This window comes from Mugil cephalus, chromosome 4 (genome assembly GCF_022458985.1).
Source record: "Mugil cephalus isolate CIBA_MC_2020 chromosome 4, CIBA_Mcephalus_1.1, whole genome shotgun sequence".
Classification (NCBI taxonomy): Eukaryota; Metazoa; Chordata; class Actinopteri; order Mugiliformes; family Mugilidae; genus Mugil; species Mugil cephalus.
This window is the reverse complement of record NC_061773.1, coordinates 12,915,061-12,935,785: the sequence shown is the minus strand read 5'-3', so window position 1 is coordinate 12,935,785 and position 20,725 is coordinate 12,915,061. Positions and strand designations below refer to the sequence as shown.

The 20,725-nt window shown below is 43.7% G+C and overlaps 1 protein-coding gene across 2 annotated transcripts in view; it reads right to left on the bottom strand.

Moving 5' to 3' along the window:
• Positions 1-20,725, bottom strand: part of LOC125006241 (membrane-associated guanylate kinase, WW and PDZ domain-containing protein 3) — a 118,739-nt gene that overhangs the window by 18,441 nt on the left and 79,573 nt on the right. For both annotated transcript variants that reach the window (XM_047582130.1, XM_047582128.1), the window contains 6 exons: positions 17,611-17,730; positions 8,414-8,620; positions 5,691-5,859; positions 3,783-3,862; positions 2,963-3,020; positions 1,740-1,846 (listed from right to left, as the gene is read on the bottom strand). In XM_047582130.1, coding sequence (XP_047438086.1) covers positions 1,740-1,846; positions 2,963-3,020; positions 3,783-3,862; positions 5,691-5,859; positions 8,414-8,620; positions 17,611-17,730 — 741 coding nt within the window. The remainder of the gene's footprint in view (positions 1-1,739; positions 1,847-2,962; positions 3,021-3,782; positions 3,863-5,690; positions 5,860-8,413; positions 8,621-17,610; positions 17,731-20,725) is intronic.

Genomic DNA, 20,725 nt, shown 5'->3' with positions numbered 1-20,725 from the left:
AGTCCAGGGAAGGTCTCCGTGCCAAAGTTTGTGGGCAGACTTTAAACGCCAGAGCCAGACGAAATCGTCACAATCAGCGCGTCCAAAAAAAAAAAAACAGCCAGGGAAATTTTTAGCTCTCACGTGTGACTCAGCTGCGCTGTAAATCTGCGGTGACGCTGTTTGGGTAAAAAAAGCATCTTCCTTACCACATCGGCGGAACGGCAGCTTATGCTTATTTCGAAGACTGGACCTTGAACAGGAATGACTGATGCTGCGAAGGCAACAGCTGAGTAACGGGGGGGAAAGTAGCGAGCAAAATGATAAAATGTGGGCCGCCTGTCAGAACATAGCAGACGGTGGGAGCACGCTCGGACTTGTGTGTGACGTAGGCAAGCGGACAAACGGCACACTGTGTGCGACGTGGAATTCAGCTAATGATTTATGACACATCATCTGATACAATCAACACTGTTGGGCAGAGTTCAATAAAACTGTGTTAGGGTTTTGGATATATATCTTATCACTACTTAAATAGTTATTTCAATTATATAAAACTCTAACTTGTGGAAAAACTAAAGTCCAAAGTCTAGCCTGAGGTGTAACTGCCGACTGATGGTGCTTTGGCTCCTTCATAACAACCGTCTGACAGCTCACTAGGTTGTGTAATGGGCAATCAGGGGCGAGATGGCGGTTTCCTCAGTCCCCGCTCACCTGAGCAGAGAGATGTCTGATTATGCCTGGCCTCTCTAACGTGCTGTTCCACCAGCTGTTGCCACATGCGCCGCTAAAAGCCGGCCTCCTCCCCTGCATTCCCCACTTCTCCCACTCCCCCGGATCCCCGCCAGCGCTGTCAGCTTGTCTATCTCCACCACCGCCGCCGCCGCAGCAGCAGCAGCAGCAGCAGCAGCACCGCAATCTATTATACATCCACTGTAATGAAAACATACTTAATTTATGATGTTTATTACAGGAGAAAAATGGCTTTTCAACCCAAAAGAACGGGCCGCGGCTTGAGAGCCGAGAGCTTGCATTGTGCGAGCGCGCCGGGAAAGAAAAGGGCTCATTCTGGCAATCTATTATTGTTCGAGTCAACGTTACGCGTTCAGCTGACCTTGCATGAAAGCATGACGTTACCGCTGCTTTCTATTCCCAGAGAAACATATTTATCATGGCGGGCCGGCCGAGGTGAAACGGTGGGCCTCGACACAGAACGCAGGCCAAACTAATTAAATTCCAATTATACTTTAAACAATTAGCGGACGGTCGTGTCCGGAGTGATTTATTTAGAGCGCAGACATAGAGACAAACTTATTTTTTGAATATCGTACAAAATAGTGAAGTAACAGAAGTGCACATTGAATAACCAAGAGCAAGTAAAAGCGAAATTAGTTGAGAAAGAGTGGGAAAGCCCAGATCAAACGCTTAATCATTTCATGTGTCTGACTGGCATTTCTTGTTGTTTTAAACCAGACAGACACTGGCAGCGCAATGGCAAGCCTGTTGAAGTAATTATAGCTATACATGTATTTGCATGTCTGATAAACCAATGGGCGCCGTCAAAACTTATAAGACAGGGCGCAACATCGCCTGAGGTTTTTAAAGGTCACTGTCCTGTGCGTTACAGTGGTGGTTTGACATTTGGAGGTTTTCTCGCGTGTGCAAAACCTAATCTGGCGCGTGCTTCATCACAGTCGCCTGAACTTTCACTTTTCCAACCAAAGGGAGGCGGAAGTACAAGAGGAGGGCGCCGTGGTTACCTTGAGGAGGCGCCGCGGCGGCTTGCTGGACGGCTGCCGTCTCCTGGTTCAGCTTCTTCTTCGCCTCCAGCACCGGGTTCTCAAACTGGGTTTTCTGGTTGATGTGGCTGTAAAATACATGAGTTCAGGTTTTAAAAGAAGAGAATCCACACATGCGCCTCATACTTATTGAGCTTATTGCGTACTTTTTCTGCAGTTAATTATGCATGCATCCCTTTAAAGAATCCGTGATTTTTGGAAAGAGGGGCGCTTTAGCAGTGCCAGTAAAGCACGCAGACAGTAAAGGCTGGCATGCCTCCTCTTTATGTGGGGAAACTACTATGCCTTTTAGCCATTTAATATTGTAGGAAATGAACCCTCGTCTGCCAGAAACATCCTGTTCCTCCACAACAAGGTAAACAGCCCGTTGTCCCCCTGGCATACAAACCAGAGCCATTGTTTCACGGCGAGTTCATTTCAAGCTAAAACCCCTAGCAGCTACAAGATCCATCTATGTGCCATTGACTTGTCCAAACAATGGCAGTTTTTCTCTCATGTCACTTCTACCTAGGAGGGATTCCTCCGCAGTGTGAGCAATAAAACAACGCAAGCTTTCCCATTTTCTTTTCATCACAACAGATTGCTACCTCTCCTCTCAGCCTACACTCTCTCCCTCCATTCATCCTGGCTGAAAACCTCCCCACTTCTCTGCGCTGCCGTTAACAGTGGGCCGTGTTTCACTGATTTCCTGCTGGGGTGTTGAGCACAAAAGCGCGTTTTTTTTGCAAACAGACAAATATACAAACACAACGCGGCGACTGTACACACACGCACACACATACACACACACGGTGACAGAGCGCAGCGAGAGCACAATCAGTATTGTGTTCATATACAGGTCACAGCAATGTTACCCACAGAGTTTCATTTTGCCACCCACAGACAAACAACGGGAAAATCCTGATCAAAATCTTCAACTGTTCTCCAGGTAAACGCTTCCCCCCTCCCGCATGTTACATAACTCGGAGCGTTTGCACCTGAGCCCTGTGCCAAAGCTATTTGTTTATTTTTAGATAGTATTGATTTATGCTAGCCCACTGCTAATGTACTTCCCTCTCCCCCCGGTGACATATGCACGTGTGCCGTGCGCAACTGCGAGGAAACAAGCGTGATGAAACAATATGCAATGTTTGCGATGGCGGCAGCAGGAGTGATGGGAAATGAGACGCATCCATAAAACTTACTCGACGTAGTATGTGCCGTACTGTGGGTCGTCAATTTCCTCCCAGCCGTAAGGTAACTCTGCGAAAGGAGAAGAGCGTGCCATTGTGTTATTGAAAGATGTAAATACTGAGGCTATAAGATAACAGACTGAGGGGGGAAAAAAGAAGAGGACAAGCATGCACATTATTCACTCTACATATGGGAATATGACTGTGAGGTGCAGCAGGAGTTTCTTTTCTTTTCCACCTGACTGGGGATGTTCAGCATTAGAACGCAGACATGACAAAAGCCTACAATAATTTAGCGTGCGTTCCTGCGGTTTTTTCGACGAGCAGCCCGGCTGGAACGGCGGATGTACATCATGCCCTGATGAACATATCAGGCGGGAAGGAGAGAAAAAAGAGAGAAAGAAAGGGGCTCTTAACGCAAGACAGAGCTTCGAAGTTGCTTTTCAGAGGCAACACACCGACTAGCTTTTCGTCCGCCTGCAAGAATCCATTAAAACTTGGCTGGAAGGGTCCCACTCTTTCAGCCGTGATCACTCTCTGTCTCTGTCTGCACTTAAGCCCACATTATCATCCTGGGGATACAAAGGAACATCTGCAATCCCTTAAGGTAAACCCCAGGTTTTTGAAAAATTAGGCCACGAGACGGTGACGCTAAGAGCTGCTCCGAGGTGATTTGTCATTTCAAAGAGGAGTTAAACACTCATATTTTATCCTGGTTGGTTATTTGATTAATTGCACGAGGAGGTGTTAAGTGCTGGATCATGTAATGTAGGGCACACACAACAGAGGCGCGCCCTTGCGTGGACGCACGCACGCGCAGATGTCTACATACCGCCATCCTCGCACTTCTCAGGGGGCTTCGCCTTCTTCGCCAAGCGGGGGTCCAACCACGTAGTCGTCTTGGTGTTGTGACTACAGAGCGCAGAGAGAAGTCAGTAAATATCGACAATGAAGGCGAGCAGCAACAGAAGGACGCACCGCAACAGGAAGACAACTGTGTCCTCCTGCACATCGGGCGCCCGTGCGCAAGGGTTAGCGAATTTATCAACAGCAGCATCCGATCCAGTGGTTTACAGTCGGCTGTCACATTATCATGTGGTTAGGTGGATTCTTCAGGGACGAGCTTGTCGTGTTTCACGCTCAGAGTGAATGTGAAACCTCAAATGTTTTCAGCAGGAAAATCACAGTGGTCTTCTGATATCTTCAGAGACAAGCAGCTTACAGCCAAATATGAGTAAAACACACACACACAGAGGCCTCTGAGACGTGTCAGTTTACTAGATTGTAGTAAAAATTAATTGGTTCAGTGAAAAAGCTTGAGGTGGCTTTATTTTTCACAAAAGACATTGTTTTATTGATAAAGACGACAATCACTCGGAGTTATGGGAAGAGCAAAAAAAAAAAAGCATTTCTAGACTGCTGAATCTCTGAGCTGCATTGTTATGACCAGACCTTTATGATCATGGAATGACAAAAATGTTTTCATTTAAGCCTGCTGCTATTGCTGTAACCTAATTCATGTGGCGAGGAATGATCACAAACCTGCCGTTACACACCGAGGATCACGATGGAATCTGACGCGGCTTTAGCGGTGAATAGATACTGATTTGATACAGACGGAAACATTCACCTGTGAATACAACACGTGACAACAGCTAACCAAACAGTAAAATATCCCGTCTTACAACACTCCCTTATGCTGTAGTTGTAAGATGACACAATTCGCACAAGTAAACAACACTCGAGTTGTCAGTTGACCTCGATTTCAACCCCATGATCCAGCACGCCGACTGTACCACATCTGACTGACACGTCTACGTGTTTGTGGCTTCTGATATTCTGTCAAATAGCCACTTTCATCCACACAAGAAAGGGTTTAGTCAAGTATTCCTCCCACCTCTCGTATATTTGCTTTTCTTATTGACAGGTATGGTTCATCTGCTTTGATTGTTGTAAATGGCACCGGGCCAGTGTGTGTGGTTGTGACATGTTCATGCCGGTGAGTGGAATTTTCACCCACTGCAATATTTGTGGTTTTAATATTTGTGGCTATAAGCTAGCGGGCTTTGGTTACACTTGCTGACTCTTGCAGGCAGATTTAAATTATAGCTTAGTTTGCTTTTAATGGGGTTTTTGAATGCAGCAAGAACAAAATAAAATAATGTGAGTGTCCCTGTCGTTCCCTGTGAGCAGAATGTATAATGTTATCACGCTACAATATCAACAGTTGAAATTCATTAGGCTCTGTGAACGTAGTTAATAGGGTTACTTATCATCTCCACTTTCCAAGATAAAATACTCTGAGGGGCTAAACTTGAAAAATAATAACTTTTAATATTTAGTCTCTTAATATATTTTAATTTAATTGGTCAATAACATGCCTGAGAGTAAAGAAAACACCCATTACAGATCCTAAATGGGCCGTTTCCAAATAGATTTGCCTTACTGACCATTACAACACCCAAACAGACTCATAAATAATTAGAGTTTAGAGTCTAAGGATCTATGTGCCTGACTAACAGTCCAAAACCCAAACACAAAAACACATCCTCACATTTGAGAAGCTCATTTTTCAAGAAAATGGAACCTATAAACATGTATTTATTTGATAAACAATAAACAATTTCAGACGAAAGAGGCGCTAGCTAGAAACACAGGCGTCTATTACTGAAGCTCTGTCTGTTGACTGACTGTTTCAGTTGCAAATGGTCACGTGATCTCCGGCTCTCGTCTCACTTACTCTATGAAGTAGACCATGCCGGTCTCAGTGTAAGCCATCTCCCAGTTGAGCGGCAGAGGCTCCAGGCTGTCATCGCGGGGAAGAGAGCTCCATGTGCGGAAGTCCATGGAGCTGCCGGACTGGGTGTAGCTGGGCACCGCTTTCCTCCAGTCTGCCCCCTCTTTGTGCTCTGGAGAGAGTGAGTGGATGGTCAGGGGGGGAAAGGTTAAAAAGGGGGGTGAAAAAACAATGAAAAAAACACAGGGTGGAGAGGTTTAGCCTTCAGGGACAGCCTATACTTTCCTGTCTGCTGCCGGGCAGCGGAGGGAGAGCCGCTGTCGCTCACGCGATTTGCATGTGAGTGACGGTGTATGTGTGAGTTTGCCAAAGGGCTGTTTTGCATTTGCCTGTGCACACAGAAGTGTTAATACTTACGCCTATGTATATGTGTACATTCCCTGTGGGCTGCAATGATAGAGACTGGGATTCACACTGAAAGGACCAGCCGAGCCCTGGGGCAGTTTCTGTATGATAATACTTCGCTGCTGCATTTCAAATATACTCTACTGCATTTGCAGACGCTCACCCTTAATGAGAGGCCGCCCCACAATGAACATGAAACATACAACAAAGGCCCTCCTAATTCACTTAGCACTTCATGCCTTCCCTCAGAAGATGCTTATAAAGGGATGAAACACAAATGCTTTTTTTCCACCCTTTTCTTTTTGTACGGAGCTAACCTCACAATAGAGGATAACACTGTACTAAAAAGCATTTCAGGAGGATGTGCTTCCTGAATCTCCTTCCACCTGAATTTCATTTGATTCATTATTTAATTGCTAAAAATCCAACCGCAGCGCTTCCACGCGGGCACCGCCATTCCGCTGCGCAGCTCCTAAAACGCTCCCCTCGTTTGACTCCTCTGATCAAAAACGCGCACATACGCTTCATTTTTTAAGGAAAACTAGCGGAGGCTAAATGCACAAGGCATGTTTGAAAATGCTTTATGTGCTCCTGTCATGTAAACACTCGGAGAACAAGCCTGAGGGAGAGACTCTGAAGTAGAACTGAGGTCATCAGTAGGTTCAGGGAAGGGTGAGTGCCCACTCAACGCTACAAGTCAGATGGGTTTATAGAAGGGCTGCTGCTCATAAGGACGGTCTGAGCAAAACCGGGGGAAGCTACACTGAAGAGTTCAGAGACTTGGAGCTCACATTTTCCATTAACCTCTTTTTTCATTCGACCATAACTCTCTCCATCTATGGCTGGTGTGAGACTTCCCTGCCACAGCTGTGGGCTGAAGCGGAGCAGTCATTTGTGACTGGTTTCTTTCCATAAAAAGAACTCCTGGATGTGTGGGCACAGTTTTGTGTTTGATTTCAATATGACAGAGCAGTTGGGTAAACAGACTTTGGGTTTCTGTGAATCCTTTGCACAGCTGAGCAAGCAGGGTTTGAGCCCTGACTGTCAAAACAATGTTTCATTCTGTAAAAAAAAAAAAAAAAAAAAAAATATTTTCAGCCTGGACTCAGTTCAGCCTTAACCCCAATTCGCTTTCTAAAAAAAAAAAAAAAAAAAAAAAAAGACAGGAAAGGTGCACAGCAGGTAACCTATTTCTGTTGCAGGGCTGTTCTCCTTGTAAGCATTAAGGACAATTTTGCTCCTCAGAGAGCAGAGGAGTTGTCCTGATTGATCACGTACACAGTATCCTACAGAATGCATGAGGTTTTCTCAAGGTGAACTTCACTGAGGCACATTAGCTGCTAACAGTATATGGTGTCATCATGTGTTTAGCCGTCACATTTTAAATGGCTTGAATGTCTAATGTGGAGTCTAAGATACAAACGATGCCAGATCCAAAAAGACTTTCAGTTTAAGCTAGGGAGGGTAAGACAGGGATCTTCAATGTTTTTCAGGGCAAGGACCCCAAAACTGATGGAGAGATAAAGCAGGGAGTCTCGGCCCAGTGCTATATATATACAGTATATATAAATGATTATCATTTTGAATTAGGGAATTCATGTTGATGTGTGTATAAAGACATTTAAATTTGTGGGGGAAAATCAAAAAAATGTGTAAAAAAATGTCTAATCAACGTCAAAGATTTTGCGGCCACCCCGTGCAGTGCCTTCATGGACCCCCTAGGGGTCACGGACCCCCTTTTGAAGACCTCTGGTGTAAGACATAAAAACATATCCTCACATTTAAGAAGCTGTCAAATGCTTTATAGTTTGGATTAACTGATCCAAATTGTTACTGGTGTATTTTCTTCCAAACGTATTCAAGAGCTTCAAAGTCATGTAGAGTTCTACTTCAGGAAACATTGAGTCATTATGACACTCAGCTGATTCACACACAAACTTTGATTTTCAGGAATTTGCAGAAATCCCCGGTGTCTGGCTTCTAATTAAAAAGGAATGTGTAAATACTGACTGATCAGTGTCTGCAAAACACTTCAAACATGGCTGACAAATACAGAAGATTGAATGAGAGCTTACGGGAATGCTAATTATGACGAAGAATGCAGAACACAAATCTTTCAGCACACTTGTATAGATGCCTTTCAAAGACCCGGCATGTCCCTCAAACTGTATACAACCGGGAACGAGATAAAGTCTTTATGTCGCACTAGGCAAACAGACAATGACATTTACCTAACCTGGCAATTCCACAGCCAAAGGACGAGCAGATTATGGCAGAATCTGTTATTTAACGTGACATTCTGTGCTTTGACATTAACTGACCTGGCAAGCCGTTGACCAGCGGGGGCCTCTCATCGTCGTCCTCCTCTTCGGGTACAGCGCTGTCCTTCCTGTCCATCTTGCTGACTGACGTGGTGCGTTTCCTGGGGACCTCGCCGCCGTAGTCTTCGTCAAACAGCACCTGATCCACCAGGTCAGGCTGCACCAGGTTGGGCTCGGCCGGAGGCTTCGGGGTTCCATAGTAGTTACCTTACAGAGTAACGAGAGGAGGAATCGTTAAATAGGAACGGTACACCGAGGGGGAGGGCAGGCGTGTGGTGTTTGTTCATGAGGGAATGACACACAGCCGTCCACCTTGTCCAACATCACCCCAATCCACGCGATTTAAATGAAAAATTACTTCTCTAAATGGCACACACCAGCACTCAAGGTTGACTATTTACAAGTTTCAGAGATCTGGTTTTCACGTCTCTTAACCCCCCGCTTTGTTTTCCCTCGGTAACTGCACCACGGGGCTGTCATGACTCATGTAACATTAAAATCACTTCACTTGGAATTTGCCAGCAACTAATTACACTGATCACTGAATACAGCAATTATCTATCTCTCAGCTTGGGTTTTTTTTTCTTAATGAAGAAAGACCTTGTGTTAGGGATGATAATTATTCAGCGAGATAACGGCGCTCCATAAAGACAGAGTGGGGGTTGGGTGGGTTACCGCGAAACTTTGTTGAATTATTTGCTCATTTAGCTCACGGGGTGATTCATCTATGTATGGATGGTGAGCAGTGCGCGGAATTCGATTTAAGCGTAGAATCAGTAATTATTCTGCCTCCATTAGGATTATAAATAATGTGCACACCAAATTACACCCCTCCCATTGATTATGATTATTTGTTTGCTAAATGCTGCTGTCAGATGTGTTGACACGAAATTATCAAATGCATTTTCTTGGTAATCCATTTGTAACGTCGCGTATTTACTTCATCATCAGATTGAGCCTACTCAGCTAAATCCCGATATATAATTAGATTAATTAAAGAATGTGAAAAATGCCGCTGGGACAGAGAGATCTCCAGCAATTTAATTAACCTCCATAAACTTGATCTTCTTTTCATTTGGACCCAGCTGTGAACGGGGCCTCGGTACTACGGATCTTTGATGTACTTGAGCGCGATCACGCACGCACATCACGAATGCCGTGCTGTAAGATCCGCATTAATCGGCGCCACATTTTTTTTTTTCACGGCGCGATACAAAGAGGGGAAGCTGACAACGGCGTGCATGCCAGAAAGAACGGAGGGCTCTGAGGAAAAACATCGCAGTCATTCCAGCAGCTTTACAGCACGATACAGTAACGCAACAGCTTTTCTGATAAGTGAGCCCATCTTGAGCCCGGCCTCCTCCTCCTCCTCCCTTTAGGCATGTCAATGACAATACACGGCGAACTGGGTTAATGCAACTGTGCTCCTCAAAGGCTGCAGGAAGGTTGAGGAGGAGAGGGAGGCTGGATGAAAGGCCGCCCCTCCCCTCTTGTCGCGCGACTCTGTGTTTACTAAGTGACACTCATCCGCATTTGTCAAAGATGGCTTCATTAACAGGGGTGGCACAGCGATCGGGGGGGAGAGATTGGGTCTGCTGGTTAATCCCTGCCTGTCTCCTGCCACACGCTGACATTCATCAGCCAGACGCTACCTCTGTGATTAATTACTTACAAACAAGTCTCTTGGCCCCTGATAAATGCGCGCCGCAGATAGAGAGGTGCGCGAACGCGGCGCGTCAGCGAAGATTTGTGGCACCATTTGCCATTATAAATGGAGGGAAGCCTCATAAGCTGACGAGCAGGGAAGCTTGTCCAATGTTACTTGTGATCCTCGTGTCACAGGGTTGATGAGCCAAGAAGAGCGAGCCTCTACTCACCAAGTGTGTGCAAGCAATTTCATGGTGGCGGAATCAGCCACTGGTAATGAAAAGATTCCTGTTGTCAAGGGCGCTATATGTAAGCTACGCAAGGTCACGAACGCTCTTTCATCTTATCAAGATAATGAGCAGCCAGTTACACAGCAACATAACCGTTCAACCACAACCCAAACCATGAACTCTATACTTCATTCAAATCCAATTTAATTTCCAGGTCTGTTTTCCTTTCTTAGAAAAGCCAGGCTCATTCAAACAACCGGTTTGGAATAGATGTTTTTTCGGCAGAATTAAACATTCCTTAACAGCACATAATAGATCATCTGCCAGGAAAAAAAAATTTAATTTAATAAGCAGCACTTCCTCCAGTCTTGCACAAAACTGTTCACGCGTCGTCCGGCTACTCTGTTCTGTGCTTGGAAGACGACCCAACCTGGACCAGAGACCAGAACCCCAGAAAGGCCCACTGGCTGGCACCGATGCCTTAGTGCAGTGGTTCCCAACCTTTTTCCCTTGGAGCCCCCTTCTACTTTAAGAAAAGCAAAAAGAAACTTTAAGAAACGCCGGCTTAGATGATGCTTTTAATGAAAACTCAGACTTCGGAAACAATAGCGCTCACAATACAGGTTAACTGGGAGGAGGAAAGATAAGTTTGGTACATTTTCACCATTTGCTGAATATTAAAATATGTGCAGCAGCTATTTTTTTATTTTTGGAAGCAATAATTTCTGAGTTTGACAACTCAGAGCTCATTTTCTTCCCCAAGTTGTCTTGAATGCTTGAATGCTTGCCCAGACTCACCCCCACCCTACTTCTGATTGGCGAGTGTTAGTTAGTTTAGAGAGGGAAAGCTGTCTTACTTTCATTCCATTGGTATACGAACTCAATTGACTGCTCGAACCTGACAATATCCTGCATCAAAATAGATTTTTTTTGTATACGTTCATGTTTTTTTATTTAATCGCAACTGAACGCCACACAACTGGTGCCGGAATACTTGAAGCCCTGCATAAAGTACATGTAGGGAGACACACACAACACTGGTTAAAAACTGGTGACTGGTCAAACAGGTCAAAACTGATGGTGAGCTCAGGTCAGACAAGATCTCTAGCGCCCCTCTTTGGGGGGGGGGGGGGTACAGACATGAGGTTGGGAAGCACTGACCTAGAGGTCTGCAAGGGCAACCTGGGACCTTCCAGACCAACGTGAACCGGACTAATCAACCTTTCATGAGAAGAAAATGAGTGATTACTGGATCACTGACTGGATCATGAATTAATATTATGTGCACAATACATTAAACGTCTGCTATAAAATGTCTTCAAAGTGCTGAAAAAAGGTTCTACATGAACCATTAACGTAATGAGCATTCAGGCAGGTCATTTGGGACTATTAGTGAGACCGTTATGATTAGCAAAGAATCCCATTAGCTCTGTACCTTGAGCACAGCTCACTTATTGTAAACTAAAACTGAGGGTAATTCATGAGATCTTCACAGAAGGAATGAAACCCATGTGACCTAAACACGAGACACGCGACCTTGTTTATTTTCCTCTTTTATAAGAAAAAATAAATAAAAGGGTGCAATTCAAGCAAAACTAAATGGACTAAATCCCATTCCTCGATCCGATTACTTCCAGCTACTCTTTTGAGTTCACGGTGCAGCTGAGAGATCAACGCTCCCTGCCACGGTACCAGTGCTGCGCTAGTGCTGACTGGGTTTAAGACGAGAGAAAGAGGAGGGGCACAGCCATCATCAGAGCGTTCCCTCTCAGGGGTAGCACACTGAAACCTTCCCATGTTTGAGAAGCTAATCCACACATCTGCACACAGCCGAGGCAGTCCTGCTTCCACTGTAAAGGGGGCTTCCATCGGAAGCTGAGGAGCTCAGCATGCCTCTGTACCAACTCTCTCCCTCTCTGTTACACACTCTTCCTCAGTTTGCTTTCCATTTTTCCCTCTCTACTCACAGCCAGCCTCTCTGTAAAGGTATAAATCCCACCTGGCTTCAGCTCACAGATGAAGGACAGCTTGTGGGCGACTTGGCAGCTCCTGAAAACCTGATCTTCAAGTTCTTAGATGATCTTTCTGACAGGACGAAGGACGGGATTTGATCTGAGCGCACGGATGCGCAACAGTGTGCTTATTCGGTGTGCACAGTTTTACGTGTGTGTGTGTGTTTCTGACACCATTGCTGCCACTGTGCTATGAGGGTGAGGGTTTCGGAGGGAGAGTGACACCTTATCGCAGAGATCACAGACTGTTGGAAAAACCTGCCTTGACAAATCCAGATCACGCCTTGTGTTAACATATGCATTTCACCATCCGACAATATAGAGAAGCATAAATGCGGAGGAATCGGCTCTCAAACTTCAAACTTGTTCTCTCTGAATCTTTTAATTCAACACCTCAGAGGAATCAGAAGACACAGTTGCACTGGAACGGCATGAATGGTGTGAGGATGGTCCATTTTAATGTGACCAGAAGTGCCCCCCCCGGAGCATCACAAAAATCCTCTCCCATTTCACAGCAGCCTGGATTTGCAGTGAGAAAGAATGAGCTTAAATAGAGCCGGGAGATTATCATGTTATTGCCATAATCATTGTGCAATGTGAGAGAAATCCTCAATGCCAATCCCTGCATGACATAAATATGCGGCGACCGTCTGACTTTCCAAGACCTCTGAATGCAACTGCGTAGAGTACTGTGTAGAGTACTTGGATATTTTGCTGTCTGTCATGCTGAAAAAATCCCTCGTTGTGTAAACTCCTTAAAGAAAAGAAAATACCTGTGCGTGTCTACTTGTAAAATATAATTTGCTGCAGACATGAGAATTTTTCAAGGTGCTGTAAACTGATCAACATAAATTATTTTTATTTTTTTAAAGAAAGAAGGAGGACTGCGGTGAAAGTTATAGTTCTTCGGCCAAAGTTCACCAGTTGGGTCTGTGCGAAGAAAAGACGGGGGGGAAAGTGGGAGGCTGATTTACAGTGCTGGCCCCCTTCCTGATTTCTTATGTTTTTGCATGTATGTCACACCTAAATGTTTCAGATCATCAAACCAACTTAACTTAAACAATGATAATACAAGTAACTACCCTAACAAGTAAAATACCTGTTATCCACAAATTGCTAAAACATGGAATAGTGCTGAACCTTCCCAGGAGTGGCCAGATGACCAAAATTGCCCCAAGAGCTCACGATTACAGTTTTCCTTAGTACGATTAATTTATCCGGATATTATGATAATCACGATTTTTATGTGTTGATTGACTTCACAAACCTATTCATATGTAAAATCACAAGACCACCTCTAAGTTTCCTTTATTTATTTCTTTTGATGCCAAAATACAATCATATTACTAATTATATGATCCAATATTTGTATTCGTACACACATACACCTGAGCAAAAAGAAAACCACTCGATGAATAATTCGGATAATTTAACGTGCAGCGTCGGTCACCACCATCATGTGATATTGTCAACAGACCAGTGTGTAGCGAGAACGCCAGCGCTCAAAAGACGAGATTTTTAAACAGAAACGGACATGTGGTGTTAAATTTCTTGGCCACAATAACCTCGTTCTTTATTGATAAACCGAGCGCCGTCCAGCGGATCGGGACACTTGAGGAAGTTTACAAAGTGACCGGTGGTAACCGGTAGATCAAAGAGTAGATACTGAGCAAGATAGTTCTGTTATTTACCTTAGTAGTTGTAAGTACCCGAGAGACATGCCGGAAACATGCGGCAGTGGTGTATTTGCGTCAATACAAAAATTTGAAGGAGCGGTGGCAAGGATTTAGGAATGGCGACCCGCCGCTCCTAAATGAATGTAGAGGAAACACAGCAAGGGTGTTGCGTGACTTTGTTTTCATTCCGTTTGAGTTGCCCTTAACTGTGGTTCCGGCATAATATTTTCTGACGGTATTCAGGAAACATTACGATCAATTAATAGTAGCGCTTAATACCACGATTAATTGTGAAATCGAGTAATCGTGACATCCCTACCCACAACAACATCCAAAGAACTGTGGGCCGCATTTACCTCAGCTAAGGTCAGTGTTCATGACTCCAGCATAAGAAAGAGACAGGGCCAACATGGCTTCATGGCAGAGTAAAAAAGACCAAAACCACTGTTGAGCAAATAGATCATAATAGTTTGTCTCAGTTTTGACTGACTGACGAGACAAAAGTTGAACTTTTTGGATGGTGTGTGTACACTAGTAGTCTACATCTGGAGTAAAAGTAACACCTCATTTCAGAGAAAGAACATCATAGCAACAGTAAAAATCTAATCTAACGGCGGTAGTGTGATGGTCTGGGTCTCCTTTGCTGCTTCAGGACCTGGAAGACTTGCTGTGGTAAATGGAACCATGAATTCTGTTGTCTACGAAAACATCCTGAAGGAGAAAGTCCGACCACCTGTTCGAGAGCTCAAGCTTAAGCGAACTCGGGTTCTGCAGCAGGACAATGATCCAGAACACACTCGCAAGTCCACCTCTGAATGGATGAAGAAAAACTAAATAAAGACTTTGGAGTGGCCTAGTCAGTGGCCAAGTCCTGAACTTGAGATGCTGAGACGGTTCATGCTCGAAAACTTTTCAGTGCTCCTGATTTACAACGAGTGGGCCAAAATTCCTCCACAGCGCTGTAAAAGACTCATTGCAAGGTGCAAATACTTTTTCACACAGGGCCATGAAGGTTTTCCCTTGATGATAAAAACACTAATTTAAAAATCTTTACTTGTGTTATTTTTGACTAATACTTAAGTTTGTTTGACGATCTCAAACATTTAAGTGTTGCAAACATGCAAAAAAGTATGAAATCAGGAAGGAAGCCAACACTTTGTATGCCATGAATAAAGCATGACTCAGGAGTAAAAACACAAATGTGTCCTCCTGATGTGTGACTGTGCAGCCAGCCGATGGGATCAGCAGGTTGACTTGTTTACATAAGGTCACCAGCAGGCGTGACGGTGGATTACATGCTCACACACTATTGTGTGAATTTGCGGTGTACAGTGGCAAACAACAGACGGGGACATAATGACAGAGACTCATGCATGTGACAGGAAGCAAATATGCTGCACACATTCAGGCACCTACTGTACACGCGTGTTAAATTCAAATACAGGTGAGCCCTACAATTTCCAAGGCGAATGTTTAAGTATTCTTAAATGTAGAAGAACATTGTGGTATCATGAAGAATTGATTCATATAAAGTTTATGTAAAGGGGAGCTTGTTCCATGCTTTTGTTTTGATCGGTGCCCTTTGAATTCTTTGCACATTTTTCATTAGAAAAAATACTCTGCTACAGATTTACAAGTTCCACTGAAACATGCGTTTTGGTGAGTACATAAAAATGATTGAATACATGCATCAAAGTTCCTCTAGCAGGGCCCTAGAAAAGGATCTTAAAAAAGCTGTAAAACCAGATTCTCTCTGTACTTTTATCCCCTCTGCAGCAGCCCCCATCTGTAAAAAGTTTTGATCTTTATATACACTCACTGGCCACTTTATTAGGTAAACCTGTTCAATTGCTTGTTAACACAAATAGCTAATCAGTCACGTGGCTGTAATTCAGTGCGTTTAAGCATGTTGAGGTGATCAAGACAACTTGCTGAAGTTCAAACCGAGCATCAGAATGGGGAAAAAAGGGGATTTAAATGACTTTGAATGTGGTATGGTTGTTGGTGCCAGACAGGCTGGTCTGAGTACTTCAGAAACTGCTGGGATTTTCACACACAACCATCTCTAGGGTTTACAGAGAATGGTCTGGAAAAGAGGAAATATCCAGTGAGCGGCGGTTGTGTGGATGAAAATGCCTTGTTGATGTGAGATGTCAGAGGAGAATAGGCAGACTGGTTGAAGATGATAGAAAGGCAACAGTAACTCAAATAACCACTCGTTACAACCAAGGAATGCAGAATACCATCTGTGGTCTCGTCTCTACCTTGAAGAAGATGGGCTACAGCAGCAGAAGACCACACCGGGTGCCACTCCTGTCAGCTAAGAACAGGAAACTGAGACTACAGTTCACACAGGCTGACCAAAATAGGACGATAGAAGATTGGAAAAACCTTGCCTAGTCTGACGAGTCTCGATTTCAGTTGTGACATTCGGATGGCAGGGTCACAATATGGTGTAAACAACATGAAAGCATAGATCCATCCTGCCTTGTATCAACGGTTCAGGCTGCTGCTGGTGGTGTAATGATGTGGGGGATATTTTCTTGGCAAACTTTGGGCCCCTAAATGGCTCAAAAATACGCTACAAAATGGATTGGTTTTTGTAAATTTCGATTTATTTGGTGGTCTCAGTTTCGATTCATTATACGCTTTATTTTGTTGGTAATATATTACCCAATATTGCTTAATTAAGAAGGCTGGGTCTCTGATTGCCAGGAAGCTGGATTCACTGGGGACTCTCACTACGCTGCAGAACTGAGAGGTTCAGGAGGTCATTTGTCCCTACAGCCATCAGAGTGTACAACGCCATTGGTAAACTGTACATAGTTTTACATGTTTATACATGTTAAAACATGTTTGTGCAGTCGTATACATGTTTCCAGTCTTCCTTCTCCTTTTGCACCATTGATTCTGTTCATTTTGTTAGTGTGATATGTTGATGTCTGTGTATGTTTGTATACAAGCTACTGGACTCTCAAATTTCTCCCAGGGGATGAATAAAGTATTTTCTATTCTATTCTATTAAGGCAGTTCTGAAGGCATTTTGTTTAATTGTGATGAGTTGAGTCTTTTGACATCTTCCTACTTGATTGTCTGCATTTTCTACTGTCAGTGAAAAGGTATGCAATTTGCCCAGTTCATTAAAAGTCCACACGCCCAAACCAACAGTTTGAAAGCCTGCAACACAATAAAACCTGCACTTGCCTACCACACCTGTAACTGTCTGCTGGCTCTTTAAAAGAACACCCCATTCTGTTTCAAATTCAAGGCTTATTTTAATCTGTGCTGACGGAAAAAAGGTCACGCCCTTGTGCTGATTTCTGCAGCATTGACATTTACATTTAAATTTGAGGTGTGAACACTCCATCTCTCTGTAGGGTACTGAATAGAGGTGTAATTCTCAAAGGCTGGGAACATTGCTCGCTCTCCGACTGTCATTTTCATCAAGTCTTTAATCATGTTTCGCTGATCAATACATTCCGTCCCGCTCGTCACATTTCACTAAGCCGGGTTGTGAGTCATAATGACTGTGAATATTGAGCTTACACTAACTCTATTATAGGGCCCTGTCAGGATGAATGGTGCACGTACACAGCTTCCTCATGATATTAACACTGTGGTGACAACTATACCGTCGTAGGTCCCACTCTCCAACAGAAGTCCGCTCTCCTCCAAGATCCTGAAGTCTCCGACGCTGATGAAGTTGTAGTCCACGCCTGGCACCTCACCCTCTCGAGGAAGCCGAGTGGTGCCTGGATAAATGAAAAGATAAGAAGCAGAAAAATGCAGGTGTATAAATAGTGTAAATAGGATAGTTTAGAAAATGCTGTCGAAGCAAAAAAAATAAAAATAAAATAAAATCCAGGTATTTGATGAGGAAATGTAGATTGTTACATCTCACATCTGCTAAAGTACAACTATCTCACAGAGTAAAGATCACAATAAAACTAAATTACTATCATTCGGTCTTGGGTCTTTATTCCATTTTCCAGTGACACATTCAGTATGACTGATAAATAAAAAGTTTTACATCCCTCCAAATATTCGTTTTTACTGCAAGTCAGTACAGAAGGATGAATATTTCATTTTGGAACGGAAATCCAAAAAAACGCCTCGGTGCCATCCTGTGGAAGATGGTTAAATGATGAAGGTCTGTGGAGAACTGAGGGGCGTAATCCACTTAACCCTATATGAGTGACTGTAGCTCCTGCTAACAAGTTATTATTGGGACATTTGTTATGGATATGAACTGGCTGAAATGCAAAAAGACACAGTTGTGAATTGTGATGGGAGCCATGAGATGTGTAACCTCATGGTTTAGTTTAGATTTGCTCAGTCCACGAATGCAAATGATAGAGGGCATCGAGAGTGCAGATTTCGCTCCTGTGGTGAAGCGACGCTCCGTCTTCGTCTTTTTTTCTCTTCCGGGATGAACATCCACGAGGCACACATGGACACCCAATGATTACATTAGCATGAGGATTATGTTAACCTTATTCCATGAATAAATAAGCAGGAATTCGCCACAACTGCAGTCAAGGCTAATTAGGTGGCGTGTCACCAAACTCCACACAAATAACCACAAGTAAATTGGAGGCAGAACAACTGAAATTTACTGCGCAGGAAGCTGGAGAAAACATAGAGCATGAGCCAGTGCTGCAATTCATGGTAATCTCTTTCACATAAATTGATGCCGCACATGCTTATGGGGCAAATTCATTCATTTCACTTGGCCTGGTGAATCCTTTCCAGGGTTGTGGGACGGTGGGAGGAGGGTGAGGGTAAATAATCAGACAATGGCAGGGGCTAGCGTAAGTGGCGATTTATATTCAGGAAAAAATAGACAATTTAAAAATTCTAATAAACCCGGTGTCAATGCAAGAGGGAACGCTAACACGTCGAGGAGCCCGGCAGCAGCAGCATAAGGAGAAGAGAAGACAAAGCGGTAAAGCAGGGGTCTTCTATGTATTTCAGGCCACGGACCCCCAAACTGATGGAGAGATTAAGTAGGGACCCTCTACCAATGTGTATATGTGTTCTATATGAAACTTGGCCGAGTGCTATTTATAAAAATACATTATTATTATCATTTTGCAATTAAATATTAAGCTATTCAAATAATGTGCAACAGTAGGATGGCTATGCAACTGAAGGCGAGTTTAACGACTAAATATTTTTTCTCACATCCAAGTAATTTCACCCTCATGGACGTGATAAAAAAAAGAAAAAAGAAAAGTGGTATTAATAAACAGTTTTTTTTTGAGTATAACGTCTGATACAAGAACGACACATTGAAATAACCTCGAATACAAGGGAAGCATTCTTTTGCGTTCTACCATGCTCGTCTTACGGAAACATGTTGCATCTCCGAAATATATATATATCTTTTGACACTTGTGGAGCCTGTGTCAATTAGCAGCGAAAAAACTCTCTGTAGATTGCGGCGGCCCAATGGCCTATTAAGCCACTTTATGTTTCCTTTCCCTTATGTTTTTCCGCTCTTATATTTTCTCCCTAATTGCACCGTGACAGCTTCTCTGCAGCTGAGCATGAAAGCAAAAGCGGTTTGAAAAATACAAAACAAACCACGACCAAAAAAAAAAAAAAAAAAACGTCAGCGATACCACAGTTTGTGTTAGCAAAAGCAGTTGACATCGCGTTGGGTGTGAAGACGCCAACCTTTGCTGCCTCTCATTACCAGCTTGTCTGCCTGCTGGCGCTGGCTTTGGTCCCTCAAAAATGTCCCCTGCAGCCCAATTACTTGAGCCACAGTTATGTACCTGCCAAGAATCTCCCCAAGCCATCATCCTGGATGTCACACCAATATATATACCATAAGCCTCCTGTTGTGGTTTAGTCGCCGGCAGCGTAATGAAGACGCGCTGAGCTTTAAACGGTACGGCAGAGCAGAAGCGGCAAATCTTCACGGCAGAACTTTGCAACATCTTCAACTACCGATATGCCTTCAAATAAACCCTTTTCAGCTATTTCCCAGCTTTTATTTTCATTTTTTTTAGATGCTGCAGTTAATTGCCAGACAAGTGGAGTGTGGATGCAGAGAGGCTCTATCACAGAAAACAAAGATTTCCTGTCAGTATGCATCACAGCAGGGTCCGTGTCTGGATGGTGCATTGCCGTGAAAGCAGAGCTTGTTGCGGCATAGGAACAGTTTGACATTTTGGGCAACACGTTTATTCACTGTCTTGCTGAGAGTTAGGTAGATAAGATCAATATAACCCTCATGTCTGCAGGAGATTATTTATATAGCTACAGCCTAGTTTAAAGTAGCAGAAAGAAGGAAAGGAAAAAAAAGAATCTCCGTTCAAAGGAAAGACGTCTGCCTACGAGCATCTCTGAAGATCAACAATTAACACATTTTTTGGTGAATTTAGACAGAAAAAGCATGAAAGAAAAACACTGATTGACTGGTAACCTAATGCTGATGACAAGACTCTAGGAAGTAATTATGTTGAGTGCCAAGAAACAGTCCAGCACATAACTTCCATATATAGTACAGATTAAATCCACAAGGTATAATTAGTGCGATTTAGTGTTTTTTTTTTTTTGTTCAGTAGTACAGAGAAGATTTGTTGCGGTAGCGGCGAGCACGTTTCACTCTGGATGTAGCTTTGAATTTACCACGCAGATCTGAGAAGGACACTCTCGCCAAACTCTTTGCAAGAAAGTGATCACGGACATTTCCTGAAATGAGAAACTGTTCCTTTCATTTCATGGACACGCACAGTG